Here is a 26,712-nt window from a genome sequence, read left to right as displayed (position 1 = left end):
AGTCAGGGGGGAGAGTACTTAGGCCCTCTGAAGTATTAATTCTGAGAATTACTTGTTTGTTGAGCACTGAGAACTAAATCCAGCAGCAAGTGTAATCTGCAATTTGGAGATCTCTGATGCTGCTTTCTTGCTTTGCCTCGCTGCCTTATGATTGCTACCAAGTCTCAAAATGTCTTAAATGCTTGATGATAAAATACTGACATCTCTCCCTGCTGCTCTTGAGGGTAAAGGCTTCAAATTCCTACAAATCAGACTCCTCAAAGCTGCTCTTTTAAAATAGCTTTACGTGTTTCATGAGCCACATGAAATCTTGTAAAGCTTTTTTTTTCCCCACTGTTGTGACACTTGAGCTTTTGTCTGTGGTAGGTTCCAGGTGAGGTTTAAACTCCTGTGCTTTTGTTTGCTTTGTGTTAACTCCAGGCTAAGGGAGTTTATGAAAAGGTTGGAGAAGCCACAGAGACGGCGCTGACGTGCCTGGTGGAGAAGATGAACGTGTTTGACACCGACCTGAAGGGGCTGTCCCGGATCGAGCGCGCCAACGCCTGCAACTCGGTGAGCCCTCCTCCCTGCCCCGGGCCCTGGGCACAGCTCTGTGCTCTGCACCCCCTAAATGAGCTTATGCTTTTGTTTTGAAAAGGTGATAAAACAACTGATGAAGAAAGAATTCACTCTGGAATTCTCCAGGGACAGGAAGTCCATGTCTGTGTATTGCACCCCGAACAAACCGAGCCGCACGTCCATGAGCAAAATGTTTGTTAAGGTCAGTCCCTCCCTGGAGAGAGAGAGGTGATGGAATGGCTGCAAAGTATTTTAAATACTTAAAAATTATGGTACAACTAGCTGCAGCTTGGAGTGGGAGGATGGACTTGGTAATTTAATCAAATGTTGTAATGGAAAGGGTTTATTAAGCTAAATTATTTCTTCTTTTTGCCTTTGCAGGGTGCTCCTGAAGGTGTGATTGACAGATGCACACATGTCCGTGTTGGAAATGCTAAAATACCTTTGACCTCAGGAATTAAGCAGAAAATAATGTCTGTCATTAGAGAATGGGGAACTGGCAGAGACACACTGCGTTGCTTGGCCCTGGCAACCCACGACAATCCTCCCAAAAAAGAGGAAATGAATCTGGAGGACTCCTCAAATTTCATTAACTATGAGGTAAGATCAGTAGCACGTTTTCCTCTCCCAACTGGAGAATGGTGGCTTCTTCTGTTTGATTGTTCCTCGAGGAAGTTACATCTGAGAATTTTCTTTCTGGGTGTTTTTGATGTCAGACACAGCAGTTCCCCACTTGTATGGAGGGAATGCTCAGTCTAAGAATTTGTGTTTTAGAAAAAATTGTTGACAGCAAGTAGCTTTTTTTGGCTAAAAGCACAAGAAGAAATCAGTTAAACAGTCCAAAAATTGCATTGTGGTTTCAGCTTTTATGGTTTTTCAGTTTGGCATTGCTCAACTGCAAAACCTTTTTGGGGATTTTGTGATGGCACATACTCCTCTGAGAGTCAGGTTCACTTCCCTGCCTCTGTGCTGTCGGCTGCAAGGGCTCAGTCCATGATTATCATCTTAGCTGCTCTGTAATTTTCCAATGGAATCTGTATCTGGAATTCAGGAGAAAAGTCATAACAGTTGCATGAGTTTTTGGCTTGTGCTCTCTCTGCTCCTGGCACTGATGATAAAAATGAAAGACCCAATGCTTGCAGGTTGAATTTGCAAGGCTGGCAAGTAGAACACGTTTCAACTTTAAATTAGTGCATTTGAAGCAAAATTTGGTAAGGCAGGACAAGGAGTTATCCCAAATGTCACAACACAGGTGTAACATGCAGGGAAAACAATGATTTCCCTGCTGCCAGAGGAGAAATCTGCAGGATCTTGCCCTAAAACTCAGTGTACCCTGTTCCAGACCAACCTGACATTTGTGGGCTGCGTGGGAATGCTGGATCCCCCGAGGATCGAGGTGGCCTCGTCCATCAAGCTGTGCAGGCAGGCTGGCATCAGGGTCATCATGATCACCGGCGACAACAAGGGCACGGCCGTGGCCATCTGCCGCCGCATCGGCATCTTCGTGGAGGACGAGGACGTGTCCAGCAAGGCCTTCACGGGCAGGGAGTTCGATGAGCTGTCCCTGGCTGCCCAGAGGGACGCCTGCCACCATGCCCGCTGCTTTGCCCGCGTGGAGCCTTCCCACAAATCCAAAATCGTGGAGTTCCTGCAGTCCTTCGACGAGATCACAGCCATGGTGAGTGATGGTTGTTGGTTGGAAAGGCAAATGATGTTAAACCCTAATTAGGCCTTCTCTGAGTAATTGCCCATTCTGGACTGCACTTGCTTCCATGTTTCCCTGCTGTCCGGTTTATCTTGGCTGTTTGAGGGGCCTGGAAAGGCCCGGAGTGGCCTTGGGCAGCCCGCGTATCGAAGGACGAGAAGAGGCTTCAGTTCTTCTTTCAGTTTTTATGTTTATTAATTGTTTATCTAAAAGATGTTCTTTCAGCCAAACAAAGATCTGCTCAGCAGCCAGCCATGGGCACACTGTCTCGTCCCCCGGACCGCCACGTATCTTTATACCCATTGTTACATGTACAATATTTATCATTTTTCCCCAATACCATCTATTCTTATAACTCGGTGTACTCTCAGTAATAACCAATCCAAAGGTGCCACCGTGGCCAAAGAAGATGGAGGAGAAGAGGAAGAAGAAGGACAGGACACACCCCAATTCCTCCATCTTACTTCTCTAAACCCCCCTGTACATAAATCCTAAACCCTGTGTCTCACCCTGTAATTAACTAATCCCTTCACCATTCACCCTGTGAAGCCCTCATCCTTGTCGTCTCGTGTGTAGGGTTAAAGTGCAGCCACCAGACACTTCTGGAACATTCCAGGACTCCCGAGCCCCCCAAGGTGGTCTCGGTGGCTCAGCATCTCAGGACTGAGATCTTGAGATCCGACACCCTGCATTTAATGAGTTTTAAGGATCCAAAACCACACCCAGTGCAAAATTCCTTTCTGGATCTGTATGTCCATGCCCACCTTATTTACTGATTCATTTCCAACCCTGAATTCTCATTTCAGACTGGTGATGGTGTCAATGATGCTCCTGCACTGAAGAAAGCAGAAATTGGAATTGCCATGGGCTCTGGTACTGCCGTGGCCAAAACTGCTTCTGAAATGGTTCTGGCAGATGACAATTTCTCCACAATTGTGGCTGCTGTGGAAGAAGGACGTGCAATTTATAACAACATGAAACAGTTCATCCGATACCTGATCTCCTCCAATGTTGGGGAAGTTGTTTGGTAGGTTTAAATGTGTTTTTTCTTTGAGCTAGAGTAGTGCTGATGGAGTCTTCCAGTATTTCTCACTAAAACCAGAGGAGGAGGTTCTGCAGGCAATGGATCTCTGTGGAAGCTGCATGTTTCTGGCCTGTCTTTAGTGAAGCATTGTAGCTTGCCACAGAAGTTGCACAGTTGTATTTAGAATATTCTAGCTCAATAGGTAGTGCTTTCCAGTTATTTCTATGATTGGAATAATTCTCTAGAGAAGGAAAACCAAAACCTTAATCAAACAGTAGGAGATGTGGAATTTCAGATAACAGTCCCAGGCATGGCTGGGATGTTTGTTTAACCTCAGGTTCCAGGAACATGTCTTGTGTTCCTCTGGGAGGAGCAGTGGTGACCACAGAATGCACTGCTGGTGACAGAATGTAAATACTGATCTCCCCACAGCCCTTCCATCAAAGCAGACCTTTCCCAGAGTGGGACAGAGCACAGCAATTCTCTTGCCTTGTTTCTTGTCAGCTTTAAGCCATCCTTCATATGGCTCTTGCTGCAGCCCCTGTTTCTGTTCTATTTATTCACACAGGCTTGGAGCCATGAAAGTTACAGGCTCAATAAACTTCTGCAGGGAATAGCAGTAATCTAGGGAAATGAAGGTTGGTTGTTTGAACCTAAATGTGTTTTTTAGAAAGTGGTTTGCAAGCCTTTACACATGTGTATGTGTATATTTAGCTATACAGACAAATAGAGTGGAGAAAAAACAACCCTGAAGTCAAAGGGTTGAAGTTATCAGAAGAAGACAGTGCTTCAAAGCTTACATGCCAGTGGTTAGTCTTTGCTCTTGGATATGTGTTTAGTTTCCTGATTGTGAATATTCAGCTTGTGATCTTCAGTGGGTGAGAGAGAACGGAAGTGCTGCTGCAGGTTTGGGCTTGCACAAGAACAAACTTGTAACTGCTGGGTTTCTTTGTAGCATCTTCTTGACCGCTGCCCTGGGTTTTCCTGAGGCTCTGATTCCTGTGCAGCTGCTGTGGGTGAACCTTGTGACCGATGGTTTGCCTGCCACTGCCCTGGGCTTCAACCCTCCCGACCTGGACATCATGAACAAACCCCCCCGGAACCCCAAGGAGCCCCTCATCAGTGGCTGGCTCTTCTTCCGCTACCTGGCCATTGGATGTAAGTACCAATGGCTGCTTTTTCTTGAAATTCATGAATTACAACTGTCGGTTTTTGGCTGTTTGGAGGGCCTGGAAAGGCCCGGGGTGGCCTTGGGGCAGCCGCGTATCGAAGGATGAGAAGAGGCTTCAGTTCTTCTTTCGGTTTTTATGTTTATTAATTGTTTATCTAAAAGATTTTCTTTCAGCCCGACAGAGCTCTGCTCAGCAGCCAGCCATGAGCACACTCCCTGCCCTCCGGGCGGTCACCTATCTTTATACCCATTGTTACGTGTACAATATTTATCATTTTTCCCCAATACCATTTATTCTTATTGCCCGGTGCACTTTTAGTAATGACCAATCCCAAAGTGCCACCATCACCACAGAAGATGGAGGAGGAGGAGAAGAAGAAGGACAGGACACGCCCCAATTCCTCCATCTTACTTCTCTAAACCCCCCTGTACAGAAATCCTAAACCCTGTGTTTCACTCTCTAATTAACTCATCCCTTCACCATTCACCCCGGTGAAATCCTCCCATCCTCATACAGGTGTCGTCTCCTGTGTGGGATCAAAGTCCAGCCACCAGACACTTCTGGAACATTCCAGGACTCCCGAGCCCCCCAAGGGTGCTCTCGGTGACACCTCAGGACTGAGGTGCTGAGATCCCACATACAACCTTTTTTTTTTCAGTACTAGAAGTCTTGAGGCCTTGAGAAGTTTAGGTGTGCAAGTGAGGTCTTGTCTTGCCTACATTCACCGTGCTGAGAGAAGCTCTTTGTTTCCTTGCAGGCTACGTTGGTGCTGCCACAGTGGGTGCTGCTGCTTGGTGGTTTATTGCTGCTGATGGTGGTCCAAAAGTTTCCTTTTACCAGCTGGTATTTGCTCAGTTTAATATCTTTGGGGGGAGAGGGGAGGTTCCTGCTGCTTTCACACATGAAATGACTGTACAAACCTGGTAGGTTACAGGAATTTGTATAATTAAACATTTTCAGACTTGTTCCTGTAAAACTTGATCATGATTAATTAGTCTTGATAGGAAAGCTCAGAGGTGGGATACCTGAGCTGCTAACAATTTGAAGGACAAATTGTTGTCTTGTAAGTGAAAGCCTAAAGAGGATTTTTTTAAAGCAGGCAAAAGTTTGTAAGCACTGGTTTGGAGTCACAGTGGAAACTTCCCTTTCTATAATACTGGGTTTTTCTTGGTTGCCTGTTTTACATTTTCAGAGTTAACAGGCTGTGGAAGTGAGTTGTGTCTGTTCTGTTCCAGAGCCATTTTCTGCAGTGCAAGGAGGACAATCCAGACTTCTATGGGGTGGACTGTGTGGTGTTTGAGTCCCCATACCCGATGACAATGGCTCTGTCTGTGCTGGTCACCATAGAGATGTGCAATGCCCTCAACAGGTTCGTACAGCAAAGCCCAGCCCCTGCACAGCTTATCCAAACCCTGCTCTTTGTGCAATTTGATCCTTGGTGAACAGCTCAGCTAATGAAGAGTGAGTCACATTTCCCTTCTGAGTTCAGTTTGTTTGCACTACCCAGACTCTTAGATAACATTTGAGATCTCTTATCATAAGGTGTATTTTTAAGTCTGCCAATTCATTCTGGTATTTTACTAAGCACAAGCAACTGAAATATTTTCCATTATTTTTAATCTAAGCTTAATCAATCAGATTATCCCTACTCTGTTGGTATAAAGTGATATCAAGGAGAACTAAAATAAGAATGCTGAAGATATGGAAAATAGTTTTTCCTGCCCTAAGGGAGTATGGGTTTAGCCAATTAATATTAGATTATAAATGGAAACCACTAAATAGCACAATGTCAAGGGTATTTTTCTTCAAATAGCTTAGAGGTCAGTTAATTTAAAAACAAATAAACTCATAATACAAGTCCTACATAAAGATACTGCTCTACATCTGCTGCTCTGGATCTCAGCCTCCTCTCCAGCACAGCCTGGGTGCAGATGGAATCAAGAGCCTGCATTAAGAAGGTGAAAGGTTCTGACCCTCTGTCAGTCTCTCAGTGGACTCCAGCAGGAGTGGGTGCCCTTGGGGCCCTGGTAGACTCAGCTCTCAGAGGCTGCCGTGTCCACACTTCCCTCTCCCTCCCAGGGAGAGGATTTTGGGGTCATAGTGAGAAGAATTGAGTAGATCAGGACAGAACACTCAAGACTTTTAGACCAGACCTGAGGCTGCTGGTGGCTGCTGTGCTGAGCTGCCTTCAGGCCAGTTGAAGCTGCAGCATCCAGGCTGTCCTGGGCTGTTTCCTGCCTGGGGTCCCTGCGCTGTGCCAGGCTGCTTTGTGGTTCTCAGAGCTTCCTGTTGCTGTCAGAGTCACACACGAGCCACGTTTCTGTTGCAGCCTGTCAGAAAACCAGTCCCTGATGAGGATGCCCCCGTGGGAGAACATCTGGCTGGTGGGGGCCATTTGCTTGTCCATGTCCCTCCACTTCCTCATCCTCTATGTGGAACCACTGCCCGTAAGTGCTGCTGCCCTGCCCACCCTGAACTGCAGCCAGAGCAAAGCCTTGCCTGGGGCTGCAGGGGGAGCTTGGTAACCCCGGGGCTTTTCTTGCAGATCATCTTCCAGATCACCCCTCTGAACGTGACGCAGTGGCTGATGGTATTGAAAATCTCCCTCCCTGTCATTCTGCTGGATGAAACTCTTAAATATGTGGCCCGTAACTACCTGGAACCTGGTAAAGATGATAGTGTGCGGCCTGCCAGCAAACCCTGTGCTCTGTCAGCATGCACCGAAGGAGTTTCCTGGCCGTTTGTGTTCATTACTCTGCCCCTGGTTATCTGGCTTTACAGCACAGACACTAACTTTAGCGATATGTTCTGGTCTTGACTGACATGGTGACGAGTTTTACATTCAAAGGAGAAAAAAAAAAAAAAGTTTAACTTAATTTTTTTATTGTTTAGAGCAACTGTCTATTTCTGCTGAATTTTCACATGAACATATTTGCCGGTGATGGAGGTTTCATAATCTAGATTTTGGTTTTTTGCTTTTTCTGACTTCAGTGGGGGCAATATATTCCTCTTTTATACACAGTTAAAGTGTCCATTGACATGTACAGAGAACTAACACTATTTTATGCAAATATTTTTTTGTAGATGAAAAGCATGTACAGTGTTCTGTTCAATAGTCTATTCATCATGTAAAAAAAAGTAAATTTTTTTTGAGCCAGCGGACACTATCAAACAAAATTGGCAGCAGATTTTAGGGAATGAATGTGTGTTGTCTAAAACTAAAAAAGCATGTAACTGTTTGTCTTCTGCATGATCATCCAAACTTAATTTGTCATGAAGTCAGGTTTTGTTCACGAGCAGAACTCTCTGCCCTGGGTAGAGTCCTGCTCCCAGGTCAGGATTTCTTCCCGGTCCCCTCCTCCCTCACTCTCGGTTCTTGACTGTCCTTGTTTACACCACTTTCTGTATGAGGTATGCCTGATCTTGCTCGTGCAGAAAATGCCATTCCAGGTGCAGCCTGCTGGGGTTCTTCCATACTCTCCACACACATAGGGTTGGTTTTTTTTAAGGATTATTTATTTGTCTATTGTATTTTATTGTAACAGACCTTACTTTGCCAGTGTTGCCCATGATGCAGGGATAGGGAGGGCTACTTCTGTCTAAAGCCTTTTTAACACACACACACAATCTGTTTCAGTTCAAAAGAGGGTTTAAGTTGGGGTTTAATACCTTTTTTACACATGTCAGAGCCTTTCTTTTTATTTCTTTTTTTTTTCCCCCCTTTGAGATCAAAATTTGCAATGAGACCTGAAAAAACAACTTGCACTGCATAGCTAGAAATTGGATTTCCTACACTTAGGGCACTAATGCTCAGCTGTATACATGGAGTTACTCTGCTGGCCTGTTGTTAGCCTGACTTGAAGTAACAAGCTCGTGTGTGTTTTTTGTAAAATCTGTAAATAGCACATGACCAAATTGAACATATTGTATAGAACTATTTTTATTTTAATGTGGCACTAACCACCTTCATTATTACGGTAAATGTTAAAGCATGTTTTCAAATTCAGTCCTGTATCAACAATGTGTAAGTCATTAACAGTCCTAACTGTGGTGTTTTTCTCCAATGCCTTCCAACTTTCATCGACTAAAGTGAGTATTTTTCTTCCATTTCACCCTGCCAGTGGTGACTTGCTGTAAAATAGCATATGCTGTATACATGTTGAAGAATAAATAGTAATTTCCTTCATTCCCATGCTGTGTTTTGTCAAACTCTGCTGTGCTACATTATTATCACCACTTTAGACTCTTGTTTTGTGGTCTGAAGCTCAAATTACTGATTCCAAAGGCAAAACACTTGCTTTTGGTTTAGTGTATTTTAGGGTCTTGTTTTATAGCACCTGGGAGCCTTAGTGCCCCAAGGTCTTACAGCTTTTGGTCTTAAGTTTGAGAGAAAATCAGACAAATCTGTAACTTAAGACCCTGACAGCTGTTACCATGAATGTTTAGTGTCCAAAACTCTCTGGTACTCTGGTCAGGTGCTGCTTTACTCCAAAGCTTCTCCCTGCTCTGCATCAGGGGCTGCCCCTCAGAGCTGAGCAGTGCTCGAAGGGCAGGTGCTGTCCTGGCAAAAGCAGCTCATTGTTTGTTATTTGCCATCTGAGAAGGCAAAAGAGCAGTCCCAGCTGGACAGGGAGTCTGTGGAAGCTGCCCTGGGCTCGCTGTGTCTGTGGAGCAGCAGGTGCTGTTATCTCGTGCTGGCTCAGCTGCTTTGGGAACCAAACCCAGACAGCTCTGTGATCCCTCTTGGAGGGGAAGGATGGTTCCAGGCCCTGTTCTCTTGCTGCCAGCTGGAACCCAGCAGGCACACATAATTCTCTAGGTTTAAGCTCTGAGTGGAGAGGTGCTCCCTCACAACACAGAGGCTCAATCAGAAATTCCTCTGCATTGGGATCTTTGTTTATAGAGACTTTGACTTGAGTGGATGCTGAAGTGGCTCAGAGGAGCTGCCCTGGTGATGGAGCAGGTGTGCTGCCAAACTGTGAGCATTCAAATCCCCTCCAATGCCCTTTTTTGGTGTGGAAGAGCCAAACTGAGGGTTTGCATTCCATCAAACCACTGGCCTTCACTGGCCTTTAGCTGCATCAATAACAGATGAGCAGCGTGAGACTCATCCCTGTTCCTTGAAACAAAAACTATAACAACAAAGCAGTTCCTGTGATGTAGGATTCCTGGAGATCAAAGTGTGTACCAGGGTGTTATTTGCTGGGAACAAATCAGCAGCTTAGCTCTGTGTGCTCCCCCTGCTATTGACAGACATTTCCAGGGCAGGAGTGCCACTGAATCCTGCACACAGGTTCTGCTGAACCTCAGAGCACCACGGGGTGGCCTTTTTAAAGCCACATGTGTGGCTGCCACCATGAATAATTCTGCTTCTTGTACAATCCTGTTCCTCTCTTTTATGGCAAACAATCCTGCTATACACCCCCTTTTGCCTCTGTTAGGAAGCTGAAGGGGAAGATGACTGTCAGTAAGTAGAATTGAGAATATTCAGAATTCAACACCTTCTCTGTTGGATCTGTCAGTGTTGAAGATGAATCTTGCTGCTGCTTGTCATGGATTTCCATAGAGATCTGAGAGCTCATTTGTGTCTCAGAGGCACTTGGGGTAGGGCCTCGTGTTCCTTGGATTTTGCCTTGAAATCTGGATGAGTGATGGGCAAATGGAGACATTGGGATCCATCCCTGCAGGCTCCTGAGCTTACAGAGCAGTCAGGTTTGACAGGTGCTCCTACAGAGCCCAGGCAATCTCCATCTGCCCTGCCTTTCTTCTCTTTCTGCCAGTCTTGTCCAAGCTTCCCTGCAGAAATGGAGCCAAGGTTCTCAGGTTGGAGGGCAGCTGTGCTTTCAGGATTCTGTTCTCCAAGTGCTGTAAATCCCATCCTTGGCTGGTTGGGATTGGCCAAACGTTCAGAGCTTCCCCCTGGAATCACATCCCTGTGAGCTGGGGCTGAGAGCTGGGTCTGCCCTTCAGCCCTGCAGCTGAGCAGCCTGGGGGAGGCTGAGGGAGCTGAGGGCTCTTCTGGCCTAGGAAGTGCAGAACTGCAGAGCGAAGTTTGTAATTTCTGCAGGAAATGTCTGAACTAAAGTGTTTATCCTTAGCTGTATAGATCCTGTCATCCTTCAGCCTCAGCCTTTTCAGCTGGAGGAGCCAGGAAGGGAGGACTTTTCAGGACAGACTCATTTGTTTGGTCCCAAATGTTTCCTCTCCAAGCTCCCCAGAGCTGGGGTTGAGGAAGGGAACTCCTGTTGAACCATGTGAGCCCACAAACAGCAGCCCTTGTTCAAGCAGGACTAACTCAGAATTCCCCAGGCCTGATCTCCCACTCCATTCTTACAAAATAATTTCATCTTTTTTGTTTCTCTTTGCTCCCATCTCACCGAGCTTTTTCATCTCTGCTGTTTTCTGGATTCCTTGGTGCCCTCACACATCACAGCTTATTCTCCACTGTGAGAGGGGTGTGTAAGACCAGGATCAATCCTGTGATTGATGCTGCCTTATGCTGGGAACACCAGGAAGGATATTGGCTTGTGCTGGGAACCCACTGGGTTTGGAATGAGAGCAGCTCCTCCTGAGTCTGTGTTCTGGAGCAAGGAGGATGCTCAGGCAGCTGCAGCCATGCACTGAATTTTAGCCAGGAGCTTTTGTCTTTGCAGTGCCTTGGGCTCTCTCTGCTTTCACGTGTGAGCAATCCAGAGTGCTGAGCTGCACAATGAGCTGCTCCTTCTTGCTGGCACCCGAGCAATAAAAATAGTTCATACTTGGTTTCCCAAAATGTTACTGCAAATAAATGAGTACAAAAGAGGCTGCAGAAAAACATTTCTCCAGGCCTGTCCAAGTGCCCCGAGGGGTGTGTTGGTAGAGAGGCTGCTGGGGAGGTTCCTGGTACGAAAGTGAGTTTTCAATCTGCTGATAGAATGAGTACAGCAGTGCCAGCCCCACACAGCCCAGGGGGCTGCATGTGCTGAGGGGAAGGGAGGTAAAACCAACAGAGTCGTCTGTCTCTTGCACCTGTCTTGTTTACTTTTTTGCACTTCTAACCATTAACTGTTTCCCTAATCTCTGCTAATTACATCCTTAATTGCATTAATATGCATTTTCAAATCTTAGCAGGAGAGCCCAAATTTTAGAGTTGCAGCAGTGTTTGGAGGAGCTTCCCTGGAGCTGTAGGGACTCAGAGCAGTCTCCAGACACAAGGCTGACCTGATGCTGTGGTAGGGGTGAAGTACAGCAGGAGCTTTAGGGCCTTGTACTCTGCCCTTTGCCCACACATGAATCTGTGTAGTTTAATGACTTCTTCAAGGCTTTCCTACTGCTTCCCACAAGAAGCTGCCTGCCTTGGAAAAGGGACATTGTTAGGTCACTGTGGGGCCAAACCTGCCTTAATGCCTCGACTGAAAAAAACAAGTGCTTAGTGTGGGACTTGAAAGTAAAAATTCCAAAGAAGTGAGAATTGTCTGTTGCCACCGGTCAGGCAGAGAAAGGCAAAAGCTAATTAAATGTGTCTTAATTGTTTTTCACTGCAGTCTTGAGTAGGAAGTGCTGGCTCTGCTGATAATCAAGGGAGCTGAGCCTTAATCCAGAGGATTCGGAGCTTCAAGAACAAAGTAACCTGAGAGTGTCCCTTCAATGACAGAGCAGCCAGTTACCCAACTTAACATTCTTCCTTCTGTCACTGTTGATCTTAGTCTTGCTTGTATAATGATACTTAGCATTCATCCTTTCATTAACTGATGCCTTTTCTTTCTTTCCTTTTCAGCAATACTGGAGTAATCGCTTCCTAAACAATTTTGCAGAAATGTAAGGTTGTTTTGTTGCGTGCATGTGTTTTTAGCAACACATCTACCAAAACTTCTGCATGTATCGTGTAAAGATTCTTTGCTTTCCCTTAAAAACAAAACTCATTGTGTTCTCTGTGGAAGAAATGTGTGGTACCATTAGGACTTCATGATACAGATGTACAAACGTGCAATATAGCTTACCAAGCCGGAACTCTCTCCAGAGAAGTTGGGTTTCTGTGCTGCATGGAGAAGAGTTTGGTTATCCTTGAGCAAGAATTGCGGAGCTGTCAGCCGATTTCCATATTCCTGTATGTACAATGTCAGTTTATACAATGTACAATATCAGATAATGCATGCCTTGGGGTGTAGACGGATCTCTCTCTGTATTGTATCATCCAAACATCCTACTCCAACAGCTTCTGTACAATGCTCTCCTATTTATAAATCCATGGAAACGATTACAGATGAATGTTAAACCGTAAGCCTCCACTTCATAACGTTGGATTTTTTTATCATCCGTGCAAATCGACCTCTTTTGCACTGTAATGTAACTTATTTAAATCTAAGGCAGTAAGACAGATGTTGGTGCAATACAAAATATCGTGATGCATTTATCTAAAAAGCAACAACGACGTAGCCAGTTCCCACAGCTGCATGTGTGACCTTTAGAAGCTGTAAATAAGATCAATTGTCTATTGACATGCTGACAGTAAAGGAGCATCACACCTAGTTTCATTTGTATCAGGTAAATAAATTTATTCTACAATACGTGCTCGGCGTGTTATTTGATGCACTTTGTTTCCTGCAGGTCCGTGTGGGCTCTGCAGCGCGCTCTCATTTTAATGCCAGGATGCCACTTTTAGCACCAACACCTTTGCAATCTTTCCTCCTAGAACTGCAATCTTTCCTCCTAGAACTATGCAGATCAGCTGCTCCTCGGCAGTATTGACCTCCTCGCTGGTGTGATTTCCTCTGTCCAGGGGCTTGTGTGTGTGTTTAAGGGACACTGTCAAGTACTTTGATCACTCAGTTTTTTTAAAATGCTCCATTGTTTGTAAAATCCCTCTGAGAAACGTAAAATAAACAATTCTTTCCCAACTACATCTTTATTTTTTTTTTTTTTTTGTCCTTTTCTATTTTCTAAATTGCCCCAGCCTAAAGTAGCTCCTGGTCTCTGTCCTTTCTGTGGGCAAAAGGAAGATGAGCTGAATGTGTTTGGAGCATCCAGCTGGGAGAGCTCGGCAGTTTGGGCTCATCCCTTCCCCAGAGCAGGGATGCTCTCAGGCTGCTGCTGGGCAAGGCTAAAGCACTGCCAGGGTAAGAGCTGGAATTTCCAAGTGTCCTGCAATGCTCAAAGCCCAAACACCAGATTTTATTTGGAATAAGAGACAACTTAGGAATGTGTTTTACATTAAATGTAATGCCTCTCAGCCTCCAGCCCCTGATAGCGGCGCCCTGCTGGCAAACAGCGTTATCCAAACGAGGTGACAGCTCTGAGACCCTTCAAACGCAGCAGTGTGAGGTTTAAAAATACAGGGGTGGAATTCCATGGTGCAGCAGCTCTATAGGATGGTGGAGGGTGCTGCTGGCAGCTGCTTCCTACTATGGCAGTGCTGTGCGGGCAGGCTGAGCTCTCTCAGAGCCTCCCTTATCGCCCACAACCGGATCTGGAGCGGGGCCGTGTCAGCACCGCCCCTCCCGTGCAGGGCGGCCTCGGGGACACCGGAGCTCGGGGCAGGAGGGGAAAGAGCCCCCCGAGCATCCCTGGCCTTCCACAGCCTCAGCCTGCCTGGGAAAGGGACGTTTCTCAGAGCCTGCTCCAGCCCAGCTGCTCTCCTGCCCCTTTGCTGCGTGTGGAACTTGTCCCCAGCACCGGGGCCAAAGGAAAGCTCAGCCCCGATGGGAAGTCAGCCCCGATGGGAAGTTATTCACAAGGAAAGTGGGAGTCGTTATTCAGCACCGAGCTGCATTCCTGGGCTGGTGAGCAGCTCCTGAGCCAACTCACACCTCAAACATTGCTTTAACTGATGATCTGCAAGTCTGAGCAGAATGAGTCCCCAGCTGGAGTTCAGCCATGTGAGGAGAACGTGATGCTCAGTGGGTTGCCAAGGTGCTCAGTGCAATATGTGGTAAGAGATGCTGAAATAAACAGCTTCATCTTCCCCCTCCTCCTCCTCCTCCCTGCAAAGCCCCAGCTCTAAAGCAGCACATGGATGAGCCCACTGACAGCACAGAGCACAGAAACCACTCCCCACAGCTCAAGTCATGAGGCATTATGGACATATTACATGAAACTCGAAATACTGAGGGCAGGCAATTCCCTATTTTTACCTCGAGGTGAAGCTGAGTGTGATTAGAGCCCACGTCCACCCCCAGCAGAGTGGGTGAGAAATGAGAGGAGCTCTGAGCACCTGAAGAGGTTTTCTATAAGATCTCATCCCAACAGTTTACCCACAGGGAGGTGCAGAGAACACTTTGGGCAAAAATTTATCAGGCCCCAGGATTTTACCTCATACCCCAAACCATCACCCCATTTGCCACATTGCTGCTTTGATGGGATGATGGGTGAGGAAAAGGAATCTGATCTCCAAACTCACCAAGTCCTTGGTCCCTCAGGAAGCTCTTGGAAAGGGAGAGGCTTGTCCAGAGCAAACATCCACTGGGGACCCACTCCCACAGCCCAGACTCTGCACAGCAAAGGCCAGCCTCAAACCAGTAAATGAAAACAGAGATTATTCCTTCTACTTTGTTGTTCCAGGGCTTTCCTTAATACATAAATTGTTACACTGAAGTTCCCAGGTGAACATTATATTTTTTTTCCTCTTAGCACCAAAATAACTGTTTTATTATCAATTTCCTCCCCAAACACCTAGTCTTATATACATCCTTGCCTCCTCTTGGCCAGCTTCCACAGGACATTTTAACCAACTAAGACTATTTAGTTTGAAATCACAGGTTTATACTGAGTTTAAGGCCTCCTAAGGTCACTAAATTTAAGACAGATTTGGGTTTTTAAAATCTATTTGGTTGTGGTGTGTTTGTGTAACTCAAAATAAGAATGGCAGCCACAGCTTTTGAGATTTCCTTACCACTGAGATCTGAGTGAGGGAATAAGGTTTGCTGAATCAGAAATCCTGCCTGCTTCTGCCCTGCATGGATCAGTTTCCACATCACTGAGCTCCTGAAAAGCAAGAAGGGAAGAATCACCACACAAAGAGGCTTAATGAGGGAGACAGTTACTGAAGGGGGGCAGTCCTGGTTAATCTCTCTGTAAGCAGCAGCAGCAGCAGCACCTCAGTTCCACAGAGAACACTGATACTGGCCAGCAATCCTCAGTCCCTCCTTTGTTTCTGCTTCACAATTCCTGAATTCCCATGATCTAGAAATCTTCAGAACTGGAAACGCTGCCAGTATTGCAGGTATCAGCACATGAGAGGAGTAAATGCATTATTTAGGCAATTTCTAAGCACACCATGAATGTGTGCTGCCCTCAGACTCGGGTCAATTCTGCCTTTTAGCCCTTAGCCAAGTCCACGTACAGTTTGAAGAAATTCTGTCCCTTTCCCATCACTTCCTGTTAAAGTAGGAGAGTTAAAAGTCAGTAATGAAATATGTGGTTTAAATTCCAGGATTTCAGGCAAACAGGGGCACTCTGCCCTTACCCAGCACCTCGGACACACCAACACCTCACAGTACAACTGGATGGCAACACATTTCTTGCCTCATGTCCAAACTGTTCCATTTCCATCACTGATCTAACACAGCCTGAACTTCAGTTCTTGCCTTTGTGATCTTTTCTTCTCGGGAGCAGAGCATGTGACTGAGGCAGGGAATGAGGTCAGCTGCTTATTAAGGGCTAATTGTTATATTCCCTGAACTAAATGCCTGTAACTGCACTGGAGAGTACCAGAGCTCTGCAGAACCAGAGATCACATTCTAAAATTAAAGCAGTAATGAAGGCTCATTAATAGGCAAGCAGAATCCCTCTAGAGTTCTGAAGTGAGGGCCAAATACATCTTTCTTTACAATCTCAGCATGTGCAGCACCTCAGAGCTCCACAGCCACAGTGCAACTCCTAGCAAGGATCACACTCAGCCCATAATCCCATCAGGCTGCACCTGCACGCTCTCCCAACTCCCCATTCCCAGTAAGGACCCAAGTTCTCAGAAAACCAAAGCTGTGAGGATACAAATCCCTTCTGACAGCCATCTCTGGCTGTTCTGAGCTGTGCCTGGACTTGTTTGCTCAAGCTGCACCCAAGCACTCATCTTGAAGTCGTTTTAGTTTCCTGCCTGTTCCAAAAGCAGAGATGATCAGATTATCTACAAACACTCTACAGAATGGTTTCAATAGAACTGTGGCTCTCCAGCTTCCTCTTCTAAATACTTCAGAGAAATGTGCAAAGCCTGTGGTTTGCACCTGAAATGAATGACCTATTCAAAGGAAACATTAGAATGAAATGGCTGAAAAATACAGCACATACCTCATACACTCCTCATCAATGAAATGTATCCTGCCTTTAGTTTAGTAACACAAATAACTCCATTTTCATTCCCAGCACAGGTCTGGAATACAACTGGAAAGCGAATGCAGCTACCCAGCTTTCAGCTGGTGAATGCTGAGTGTGAGGAGAAAGCAAAGGGTTTTTATATAAAAACAGAAGTTTGAATATCTTGCAAGTTTTTTCTGTTACGAGACATGTGATGAGCTGAAATCCATTCACTGCATCCCACAGCAGAGATGCACAGGGCACAAGTCATTAATGAGATATTTGCTCTTTGCTGTCCCTGAGATGCTCACACTGGGTGAATGTGCTCACTGCAGAGCAGGAGCAGCCCAGGCCAGCCCAAGGCCAGGACATTTTGCTTTGCTGCTCTTCCCCCAGCACCCTCAGGGAACCAGAACTCACTTGGGTGTTTTGGAAACTCTCAAGCCCACAGAATTCCAGGGAGAACACACAAGCAGCTGTTTTCTTTGCTTAAATGGATGAACTATTGGTCTCCTCCTCTGAAGGCCATGACACACCAGAACATTTCCAAACCAGACAATAATCTGCCTCTTTTGTTGTGCATTTTTGATACAACATCACAGAGGGATTTTTACCCTTATCTGCCTTTCAGGGAGAAGCTTCTTTTCCATGCCATGTGTTTGTAACAAAGCCATTTCTCCTCCAACTGATACTCAAAACTATTTTTTTAGCTGTCTAAAAAGTCTGGGTGCTCCAGCATACCTGTGGTAACAAAATAAATACACAAGGAATTAAACTCTCGATACAAAGATTATAAAACCACATTTTGGTAAAGACTAAGGAAATCAGAACTGTAAGAAAAATAAGTAATTCCTCTTCCCACACATCAAGCCCACAGAACTGAAACAGTTTCTAGATTACCCAAAGCAGTTCACCCTTGAAATGCTCAGGTTGGAAATTTGTACATGAAGCAAATTTGTTTTAAAAGGTGAGGGAAAAAGACATGAATTCAAAAATTACCTGACAAAGCCAGGAAGTATATAAACATGGAAAAAGCAGGACAATATGTGTATTTGCATAATTGAACATTTCTCCAGCAGTGCAAGGGAAGAGGGATTAATTCTTTTTATAGCATTTTAAATGTCAGCGCTGTACACAGAATGTAAAGTGCTTTGAGTCACTGCTGCAAAACCTTCCAGGAACATACTGAAATAAAACTAAACTGCATTTTAAAATAAATGCTCATGTACAGACTTCAAGTGATTGCAGGGTTAGTAAGGGTTGAGGAAATAACTTTAATTCTCCACCACTGGCTCAATTCTGTACACAGAGAAATCAGCTACAAAAAGTGTCCAACAAGTCCAGGTTGCCTATTGTCCCAAATGTATCCTGGACAGCACAGGTAATGCCCTAGAAAAAGACAAATGAACTCAACAAACACAGCAAAAGGAAAGTGCTGCTTTCAGCCACACTCCAGTGGCTCCCCCAGACTCCAATGGCTGCACACACATGGGCAAGGCCTTACAAACCACTGCATTTACACCTTGCCCAAGCACTCAGCCCTGGACAGAACTCAGACATTGTCTTCATCACAAACAAAAGGCTCATTACACACCTCAGATTCTGATGGTTTGAGTTCTAGCAGGAATTTTTCAAAATGGAAGTTGTAAATAGCCTTGGATGCAGTTAGTCCTGTACACTTAATAAATAAGAAGCATCAAGAATCTCCACAGTATTGAGATGCACAGAACTATTAATTGGTTTCAGAGTCTATTAAAACAAAAAAAAGTCCTTTATTACTGAAAAACCCCATAGTTTCTGCTCTTCTGAGAAGAGTGGCCCTAGTGGTGTGTTCCAGTGCCAGAAGCAGCAGCAGGAGGCTTTTACTGCATCCCAAACCACTGCTCCTGATCTGCCCACTGAGCTGCTTCACTGTCACTGCCCTCCAGGTCCCCCTCTTCTCCACTGCCCTCCATGTCATCCACGTCCTCCTCCTGGGTGGCATCTGTTGGACTTTCCTCTTTCTCCATTTTCTGCAATCCTTCCAGTGACTTCTGATCGTTTGGATCCAAACTGAAGAAAGGAACAAAAATAAAGCATTGTCTTCAAACTTTTTTCTCTTTGTGGCCTCAGTGTAAAGAGTAACAATAAAATCTCATCCTGTTGTCTGCACTTCCTGTTTAACATCATCAGGAAGCTTATTTTAGATGATGATGCAACTTCCCCTTGAGCTGCTGTAACACTGAGTCTTAAATCTCTTTATAAAACAGTTCTGATCCCCAAGAATGCATTTATCTAAACATCCCACTCTTCCAGAAAACTTAGTCACCTCTCCCAGCAATACTAATTATAAAGTAACATGAAAGCAGTAAAAATGTAAATGACTCTGCCTAAATATAATCTAAGCAGGCAAAAACCAGCTGACCCATTTAAGCTATGCAAGTTTGCAGGGGACATAAAGTGCTGGGTTTAAGGCAAATTGAAGATGTTGCAATCAAAATATGGGAATATTTTAAAAAGTAACACCCTAAAATAGCATTTAGATTATGTTAAGTTGAATCATACTATTTAAATTTATAGAACAGCTCATTTTTATATGCACCTTCTAGTGTAAAGGAATGGATCCTAAAGTCTGACTATAAAATAATTAATAACCATAAATAATTCCATGCCTTAATCCTTTTGTTAGTCAAGGAATCACAAGCCTGGTGACATATTTAGCATTCATACAGTCCCTACATTTTGCACTTCTCAGTTTGAAATCTTAAGACCAACCAATTCACGAACAGGGTGGCATTTGTGTGGCTGTGCTATTTTAATGGAGAATGACACAAAGCCACCTCTGATTCTCACTCTGATCAATCAGCAGCTCATCTGTTTACCCAGAGGAGCTGATGGGGGGCTGTCCCAGCCCCTGCAGGCCAGGCTGCTTTACCTCAGGGCAATGCTGTACTGGTCCATGGCCTCCTGGTACTCGTTGACGGCCACCAGGAAGTCGCCCAGGATGCGGTGCAGGACGCAGTCGCTCTGGTTGGCCAGGGCATTCCTCAGCAGGGCAATCCCATCCTCGTACTTCTGCTCTCTGCCTGGCCACAGGCAAAAACACTGCTTTAATCAACAGCTGAGACAAATCTAGAGAGTGACAGTGTTATGGTCTTGCCAACACAAGGCCATCGTCCCTCCAGAGCAGTCAGTGGAGCAGGACTCTACTTCTTGCCAGATTAACTCTAAACAATGACTTCTTGTTGCAATAGCTGTTACATTCACAACTACATCTGTTGTGGTGTGTTGCAATATCCTGTTTTACCTTCTCCCTTCCCCCTCGCCCCTCGCTGAGTGTGCCCTGTCAATCAGGCTAACATACCAGCAAGGCGTCGTGTGATAGGTGTCCCTGGTCCCTTGAGACCCTGCCCCTTCACCTGGTTGGTGGCTCACCTGTCCCCTCCCCTTCCCCTGCCCCGAGCTTAAAATGTTAATGAGACCATGCGGCCTCCATTCTGTTAGCAGCAGTGGCTCGGTGCAGACACCTCTGTACCCATGGAATAAACATCTGGCAACCTTCTAGCAGAATCCACTCCCTTTCTCTCCACCATCGCCAGAAGCTCTCTCTCCTGAGGTAACGGAGTCCTGACAGCCTGGATTTGCCCCGCTGCAATCTCCAGCAGCCAAGGTATCTCTGGGGTAAAACACCGCAGTGCTGCCTTTGGCCCAGCAGCAAAGGTCAGAACTGGCCCAGGCACCATCTAACTGGTTATATTTGGATTCATATTCCAATATACATCTACTTTGAAGCCAAAACATTTTGTTTGCAATTGCTTTAAGTGTAATAGCTGTTGGATGCAATTAATTCCTGAGATTTTTCCTTCAGGACAGAACTGCTAAACCCCTGGGCTGTACCAGCACTGTCTCATCCTCCACATGGATGTGGCTCCAGAACACCTTTCCATGTACAAAGGCACCTTCAAACAAACGAACACAGGGGGAAAAGGAACTTACTGAGAAGTTCTGCTTTCTTTACCACAGCTTTAATGTAGTCAGGTCTTTGTGTGAGAGCTTTGTCCAGCAATGTTTTTGCCTTCTCCTGCGTGACTGGGTCCTCCAGGCAGACTGTGGCCAGCAGGGTGAGGGTCTGTGCGTTTGCCCCCAGGGTTTTGTACACGTTGTTTGCCATCACCATGGCCTCACGGATGCTGTTGGATGCCAGGTAACACTCGATGAGACCTGGGGGGGTCACACACAAACACTTCAGGGGCTGAGCCAGCACCACAGGCACTCAGCCTCACTGTTATTTGCACTTAGGAGCACTCAGGTGCTGAACAGCTGACACTCCAATAAGCAAATACAAATTGCAATTGAGAAAGTGAATCTGTGCTTGTCAACATACTCATTCTACAGATAATTGACTTGGTGTTCATTAATGGTCAGGCACTGAAAAAAACCTCCAGCCCTAAGTACACCTCATCTCATGTTTCTGTCCAATTCCAATACTGAGAGAATTAATACTTCGTCTGGACTCTTCACTACTTGAAGCTGCTGTTGAGATCAGCCAGATTTAAATATTTAAACAAATACAACAAAACAAAGCTCCCAGCAGAACTAACCATCAGTTAATGTCATCATCCAAAAATGAGCTGCTGAAGAAAGTTTGTTTAACTCCAGATTAAACAACACAAAACGCAAGAAAACCCCTTTCTGAACATCATTCTTACAAACCTACATGTTCTCTTGCATTGCTCCCTGATCACACTGTAGGTTTTGGGGTAACAATGATTTCCAGAGGCAAGAACTGCTGTGCACTCCCTCACCTCCCTGCCTGCCCAGGCTCACCCTCGTAGCAGTCCAGGCGGCAGGGCGCCAGCCTGATGGCCTCCCTGAAGTGGATGATGGCCTCCTGCACCCGGCCCATGTTCCTCAGGGCAGCTCCCTTCAGCAGCAGAGCCTGCACACTGTTGCTGTTCAGCTGGATGGCTTTGGCTCCCAGGTACAAGGCACGGGAGTAGCGTTTGCTGTAGAAACTGTGACACCTACAGAGAAAGGAGAGGGATTGTAAACACACCCTGCCTGCAGAGCCTGTGTGCACTCACGGGGTCCTGAACTTCTTGTGTTTGAACTTCTTGTATTTGAAGTTAAGAAAAAAACTTCAGAAATTTTGAAAACCCTAATATAGATATTAAAACTGTTACTATTTAATATATTGTTGGTACTGCACAGGTACATAACTCTAATAGATTTAAACAGAAAAAACCCAGTAGATATTTGCAGAGAGCTAACATAAGTTACCCAGGATCAGAACAATGCACTGTGTCAGCTGTAACCCTCCACATTCAGCAAATGGAGAGCTGAGGTGAAAAAGGAAAGAGAACTCACCCAGACACCACCCAGGGCTCTGCATGCTGGTCAGAAATGTTGAAGAGCCGGCAGCCCAAGTTCTCCACATCCTCCAGCCGACCCTCCCGTGCCAATAAATAACCATAAACATCCATTCCTAAAGAGACACGGTGGAGGATCAATCCTCAAGAAACAGAAAGTTCATTCACAAGAAAAAAGCCACAAAAACCACAAACACCTACTTTAAACTGTGCAGTTACCTAGAAGGGCTCAAGACATGCAGCTTCTGAATGTCAATTTGAACTGAAAGCTGGATAAACAATATACAATATTCCACTGCATGTTCCTCCTCAGGTCAACCTTTCTCAGGATTTACTCACCTTTTATGAGGTAAGGATCCAGCATTTGTGCTTGTTCAAATTTCAGGATAGAGTTTTTATTATCTCCAGCTCTGAAGTACAGGTCTGCTAAGCTCCCCAGCAAGTCCACATTATCCCTCAGCAATGACTTCTTCTCTAAAGAGCTTAAAGGGAAAAGAAATGCCTGTTATTTATAAATGACACTTTGAATATCATTATAGATAAGAATTTATGTATTATTTGATTGCACCATGCTCTTCCAGCTCTTACCAAATGGTGTTTATTGCTCTGGTGTTGTCTCCAGTATGCACAAAGGCGTAAGCCTTGATCCACACCGAGAGCCAGTCCAGGTTGGGAATGCTCTGGATGATGTTGATGGTCATGGAGGCCACTTCTGCTCCCTTCACTGACAGCGACAGCAAACCTGTTTAGAGGGGTTCACACATCACTCTCAGCCACCCAAAACTGCTTCTGATACAAACTGTCTGAGGGGCAGAGACTCCATCCTCTGACAAGCACAAGCAGCTGATTACAGGGCGTGCTGCAACTTCTATAATGCGGGTATGACATGCAAATGCAAGACAGCTACAGAAGTGTAATTAAAATTACACTTCATTAAAATTTTACCAGGGCTGAGCACTGAGAGTGCAGACAGAGTGCAGACACCCACCCAGGATGGCATCCAGGGCCAAGGGACACTGCCTCAGCACCTCCTTGTAGCTCGTCACCGAGGAGCGCTCCTGGCCCGCCTTCTTGTACAGGTTTGCCAGCATCATGTTGATCTGCAGGCAGCAGAAACGTGGGGACAGCCGAGTGTGAGGGACAAAGAACCACCCAGAAAGGTCACAACTCTGCCTTCAGGCCTGCCTGCCTCTGCTCTGGGCAGAAGACAACATAACCTGCATTTCTGAGAACACTCCACGGTACCATAGAGGACAAAATGGAAACTGTGGCATCCTTCTGAGTAGATAAATAAAATCTACATTCTTTTGTAGGTGCACAGTGCACCTTGAAATCTGTGTTTTGCAGCAAAGAAGTCAAAAGATGGGCAAGTACACAATGCCAAGAAGGATCAGCACATCCCTTCACCAGTCCCTTCCAGGAATCTCTGTCCATGGAAGTGTTTGAATCAGCTCAGCAAGTCAGAGAGTTTCCATTCAGCTTCTGAATGGAGCCATGACTGACCAAAGAACAGAAATGATCTGAGCTCCTCACAACACAAGCAGCTGCTTTCTGCTGCAGCACTTCCATTTACTGGCCTATATAGGCAAAAAGTTTGCTTTTCTCAATCTTTTCTTCTTTTTCTGTTCTGCAAGTTGGTTAGAACACTCTGACATTAACTGGAGTTTAAGCCTGTACACTTCTAGGACAATTTAACATGAAACACAGCTGACTGATCTGATGTGTTAATCTTTTAAGCCCTTCTGAGTAACAGAGCCAGCAAGCAAAGACTCCACAGATTTGGCACTGCAGACCACAAAGGGATCTAAATATTTAACATTATCTAAACTGTTGTTGAAAAGGATTAAAAGATTTTAAAAGATGGAGCACAAGCAAACTTTGTACTTGCCAAAGTCTCCAGCCTCTCAAGGATTTGCCACTGCTCCAACTACACAAGAAGTTAATAAAAATGCACAAAACATTTAACTCCTCTCATTTTTTCCCTCAAATTCTTTCTAACAGAGGAAATACAAAATTGGTATGATTTTAATGAAAAGGGTCCAAATTTAAAATTTGGAAATTTTAAAATTAGGAAATTAAAATTAGGAAATGCTACCAAACAACATTTAACTAATGAAAAAGACATAATGCTATTAAACCTACATAATATGTTCTGCCCTAGAGATACACTGACAAAAACCTGCCAGAATTCACCTTTGGAGTTCTCTGCCTGGAAGGAATCCCATCAAGGATAGCAATGGCATCTTTATCTTGCTTCAGCATTGTGTAACATTCAGCCATTTTGTATTTCACTTCAATTTCTGACGGTAAACACTGAAACAAAAAAGAAATATTTAAATATGATGTTGGTTTAACCAGGTATGAAAATTTTAATAAGGTTTCCTCATAAATATTTATACTGTGTTGAAAAATATTTGGTGCATGTAAGTTAACAATGCAGCTCACTGCTAGCTCACAGCGTTCCTGTCTTCAAATTAAAAGTATGATGCACATATACAGAAAAATTTCATGCTGGAGACTGTTTAAAGTTTTGCATTAGAAAACACCACAGATATTACCCAACTAATTAGGTTTATTTACATGATAAATGCACAATCTGAGGTGGTTAGCAGGCATGTGAAGGTGATGCTCAGGGATGTGGTCAGTGATGCACTTGGCAGGGATTCACCCTCAGGGATCTTTTCCATCTCTCAGTGATTCTGTGAATATTGACTCAGCAACATTGACTGCAAGGGGGAATGTGATCACTTGATGCAGCACATTATCAATTCTCAAATACCTGGCTCTGGGGTGTTGATGCAGCATTCCCAGTGGAAGGCCTGACTTTGGAGGTTTTACTTAAGGCTTTTTTCTGCTGTAAGGCCATGGTGTACTTGCTGACAGCATTCCTGTACTCCTTGTCGTGGAACAGGGAGTCTGCATGGTACACAAGGAGCTGGTACTTCTGAGAGGGAGAGAACAGCTCCCTGGAAGACATGCACACAGAAAGGCTGAGGTCAGATGGCTGCAAAAGAATCAAAACCTTACAGAAACAAAGGGTTTGTGGCTTTGGTTTGTCTGGCTTCAACTTGCAACTGCTGCAGCCCCCTCACTGCACCACTGAGTAACAGCACTGACTCCTCACACAGGGCTTATCTCACCAATTTCTGTTATCTGTAAGCAAACAAACACAGCAGCCACTCCTGACACCTCAGCAGCAGCAGCAGCTCAATGTTTGGCTGCTTGGCCACTGCCCCCATCCCTTCTGTAACAAGCCACAGGCTGTAAACATCCATTACACTGCATCAACTTTCTCCTGGGATTATTCACCTTTTATTAGCTAAGGATCCAGCATTTAGCCTGTTCAGATTTCAGAACAGTTTTGTTTGGACTCAAGTTTAAAATTCAACCCAGCTCCTTGTACAGCTGTTCTGGTCCTAATCCCTATTCCTACATTATAAAAACCCCCTCTATAAAACTCCTAATATCTGTGCAGACCAAATGACCCAACTGTGGCCCTCCAGGACCTGAAGGGAGCCAGCAAAAAGCATGGAGAGAGAAAATTTACAAGGGCCTGGAGTGCCAGGACAAGGAGGAATGGCTTCACACTGACAGAAGACAGCTTTAGAATGGATATTATTAAAAATTTTTCCTTATGAGGGTGGTGAGACCCTGGCACAGGTTGCCCAGAGCAGCTGTGGCTGCCCCATCCCTGGAAGTGCCCAAGGCCAGGCTGGAGGGGCTTGGAGCAGCCTGGGACAGTGAAAGGTGTCCCTGCCCAAGGCAGGAGGGGTGAAACAAAACAATCCTCAAGGTCCCTTCGGTGATTCTATGATTCTCTGCCAGGACACTCATGTTATAGGGAGCACCCCAAAGGGACGCTGAGACCCGAACAGAGGCGGGCTCCATCCCCGGCAGGGACAGAGGACAGGGACAGGGGCAGAGAAAAGGACAGGACAGACCAGGGGAAGGCGCCAGGACAGGACAGGACCAGGGACAGCCCAGGGGCGGCCCCGCTCCCTCACGTCCCTCACTGCCCGCGCCGCGCGCCCCCTGCCGGCGGGGCACTCACGGGTTGTTGCCGCTCATGGTGAGGAGCAGCCCGCTGAGCAGCCGCACGTTCGAGTGCAGCCCGGCGGCCGCCATCTCGCGCACGTGCTCCACCACACTCATGCTGCCGCCGGCAGAACGGAAGGGACGGGGGGGAAGCGGGAGAGACCCCGAGCGAGGCACCGGGCACGGAACTGCCGCCGCCGCCACTCCAAAATGGCGCCACCCAGGGGTCCTCGCGCGCCACCGCCTATAGGCGGCCAAGGCGTTGCCCGCGCGGCCCGACAGGCGCGCGGAGGGCAGCCCGCGCTGAGGACTCCTCGCGGAGGCGGGGACGGCGTGAGGGCAGAGCGGTTATGGGCAGGGCCGTTTAATTAATTAATAATTAATTCGTTTCTCTGTGGGTGCTCTGGTGCGGGACACATATTTCCCGTGCCTCCATAGCTCCCGAAGCCGCGCCTTGTCCTTCTGCCAATACGCTGATGGTTGCTGCAGCTAAATGTGTCTGAGGTCTCTGAGATAACGACGCTCCTGCCTATAAAAATTGTTAAAGGAGGAAAAAGACCGTTCAAAACCTACATTTCCTCATATTTTTTCCCATAATCCAAT

At 45.8% G+C, this 26,712-nt stretch overlaps 2 protein-coding genes across 3 annotated transcripts in view; one reads left to right on the top strand and one right to left on the bottom strand.

Moving 5' to 3' along the window:
• ATP2A2 (ATPase sarcoplasmic/endoplasmic reticulum Ca2+ transporting 2) overlaps positions 1-13,005 on the top strand; it is a 44,818-nt gene extending 31,813 nt beyond the window's left edge. Inside the window, exons 11-21 of one of the 2 annotated variants that reach the window (XM_074554686.1) lie at positions 421-552; positions 638-760; positions 940-1,158; positions 1,901-2,236; positions 3,070-3,290; positions 4,243-4,445; positions 5,217-5,302; positions 5,695-5,828; positions 6,789-6,906; positions 7,005-7,125; positions 12,216-13,005. In XM_074554686.1, the coding sequence (XP_074410787.1) occupies positions 421-552; positions 638-760; positions 940-1,158; positions 1,901-2,236; positions 3,070-3,290; positions 4,243-4,445; positions 5,217-5,302; positions 5,695-5,828; positions 6,789-6,906; positions 7,005-7,125; positions 12,216-12,229 (1,707 nt within the window). In that variant the 3' untranslated portion in view covers positions 12,230-13,005. Of the gene's footprint in view, positions 1-420; positions 553-637; positions 761-939; positions 1,159-1,900; positions 2,237-3,069; positions 3,291-4,242; positions 4,446-5,216; positions 5,303-5,694; positions 5,829-6,788; positions 6,907-7,004; positions 7,351-12,215 lie in introns of those variants that run through there. The other variant, XM_074554685.1, reaches the window with a different exon arrangement.
• On the bottom strand, positions 7,620-26,359 carry ANAPC7 (anaphase promoting complex subunit 7). The gene is made up of 11 exons (XM_074554687.1): positions 26,126-26,359; positions 24,854-25,040; positions 24,268-24,387; positions 23,063-23,174; positions 22,663-22,816; positions 22,414-22,556; positions 22,073-22,190; positions 21,533-21,729; positions 20,702-20,926; positions 19,641-19,791; positions 7,620-18,778 (listed from the first exon to the last, which is right to left on the bottom strand). The coding sequence occupies exons 1-11, from the start codon at positions 26,224-26,226 to the stop codon at positions 18,589-18,591; spliced, it is 1,698 nt and encodes a 565-aa protein (XP_074410788.1). The 5' UTR covers positions 26,227-26,359; the 3' UTR covers positions 7,620-18,588.
• Between the last annotated feature and the right edge of the window lie 353 nt (positions 26,360-26,712).

The sequence above is a fragment of the Zonotrichia albicollis genome, chromosome 18 (assembly GCF_047830755.1).
Source record: "Zonotrichia albicollis isolate bZonAlb1 chromosome 18, bZonAlb1.hap1, whole genome shotgun sequence".
Classification (NCBI taxonomy): Eukaryota; Metazoa; Chordata; class Aves; order Passeriformes; family Passerellidae; genus Zonotrichia; species Zonotrichia albicollis.
The sequence above is the reverse complement of the archived record's forward strand: the minus strand, read 5'-3'. Positions and strand labels throughout refer to the sequence as shown.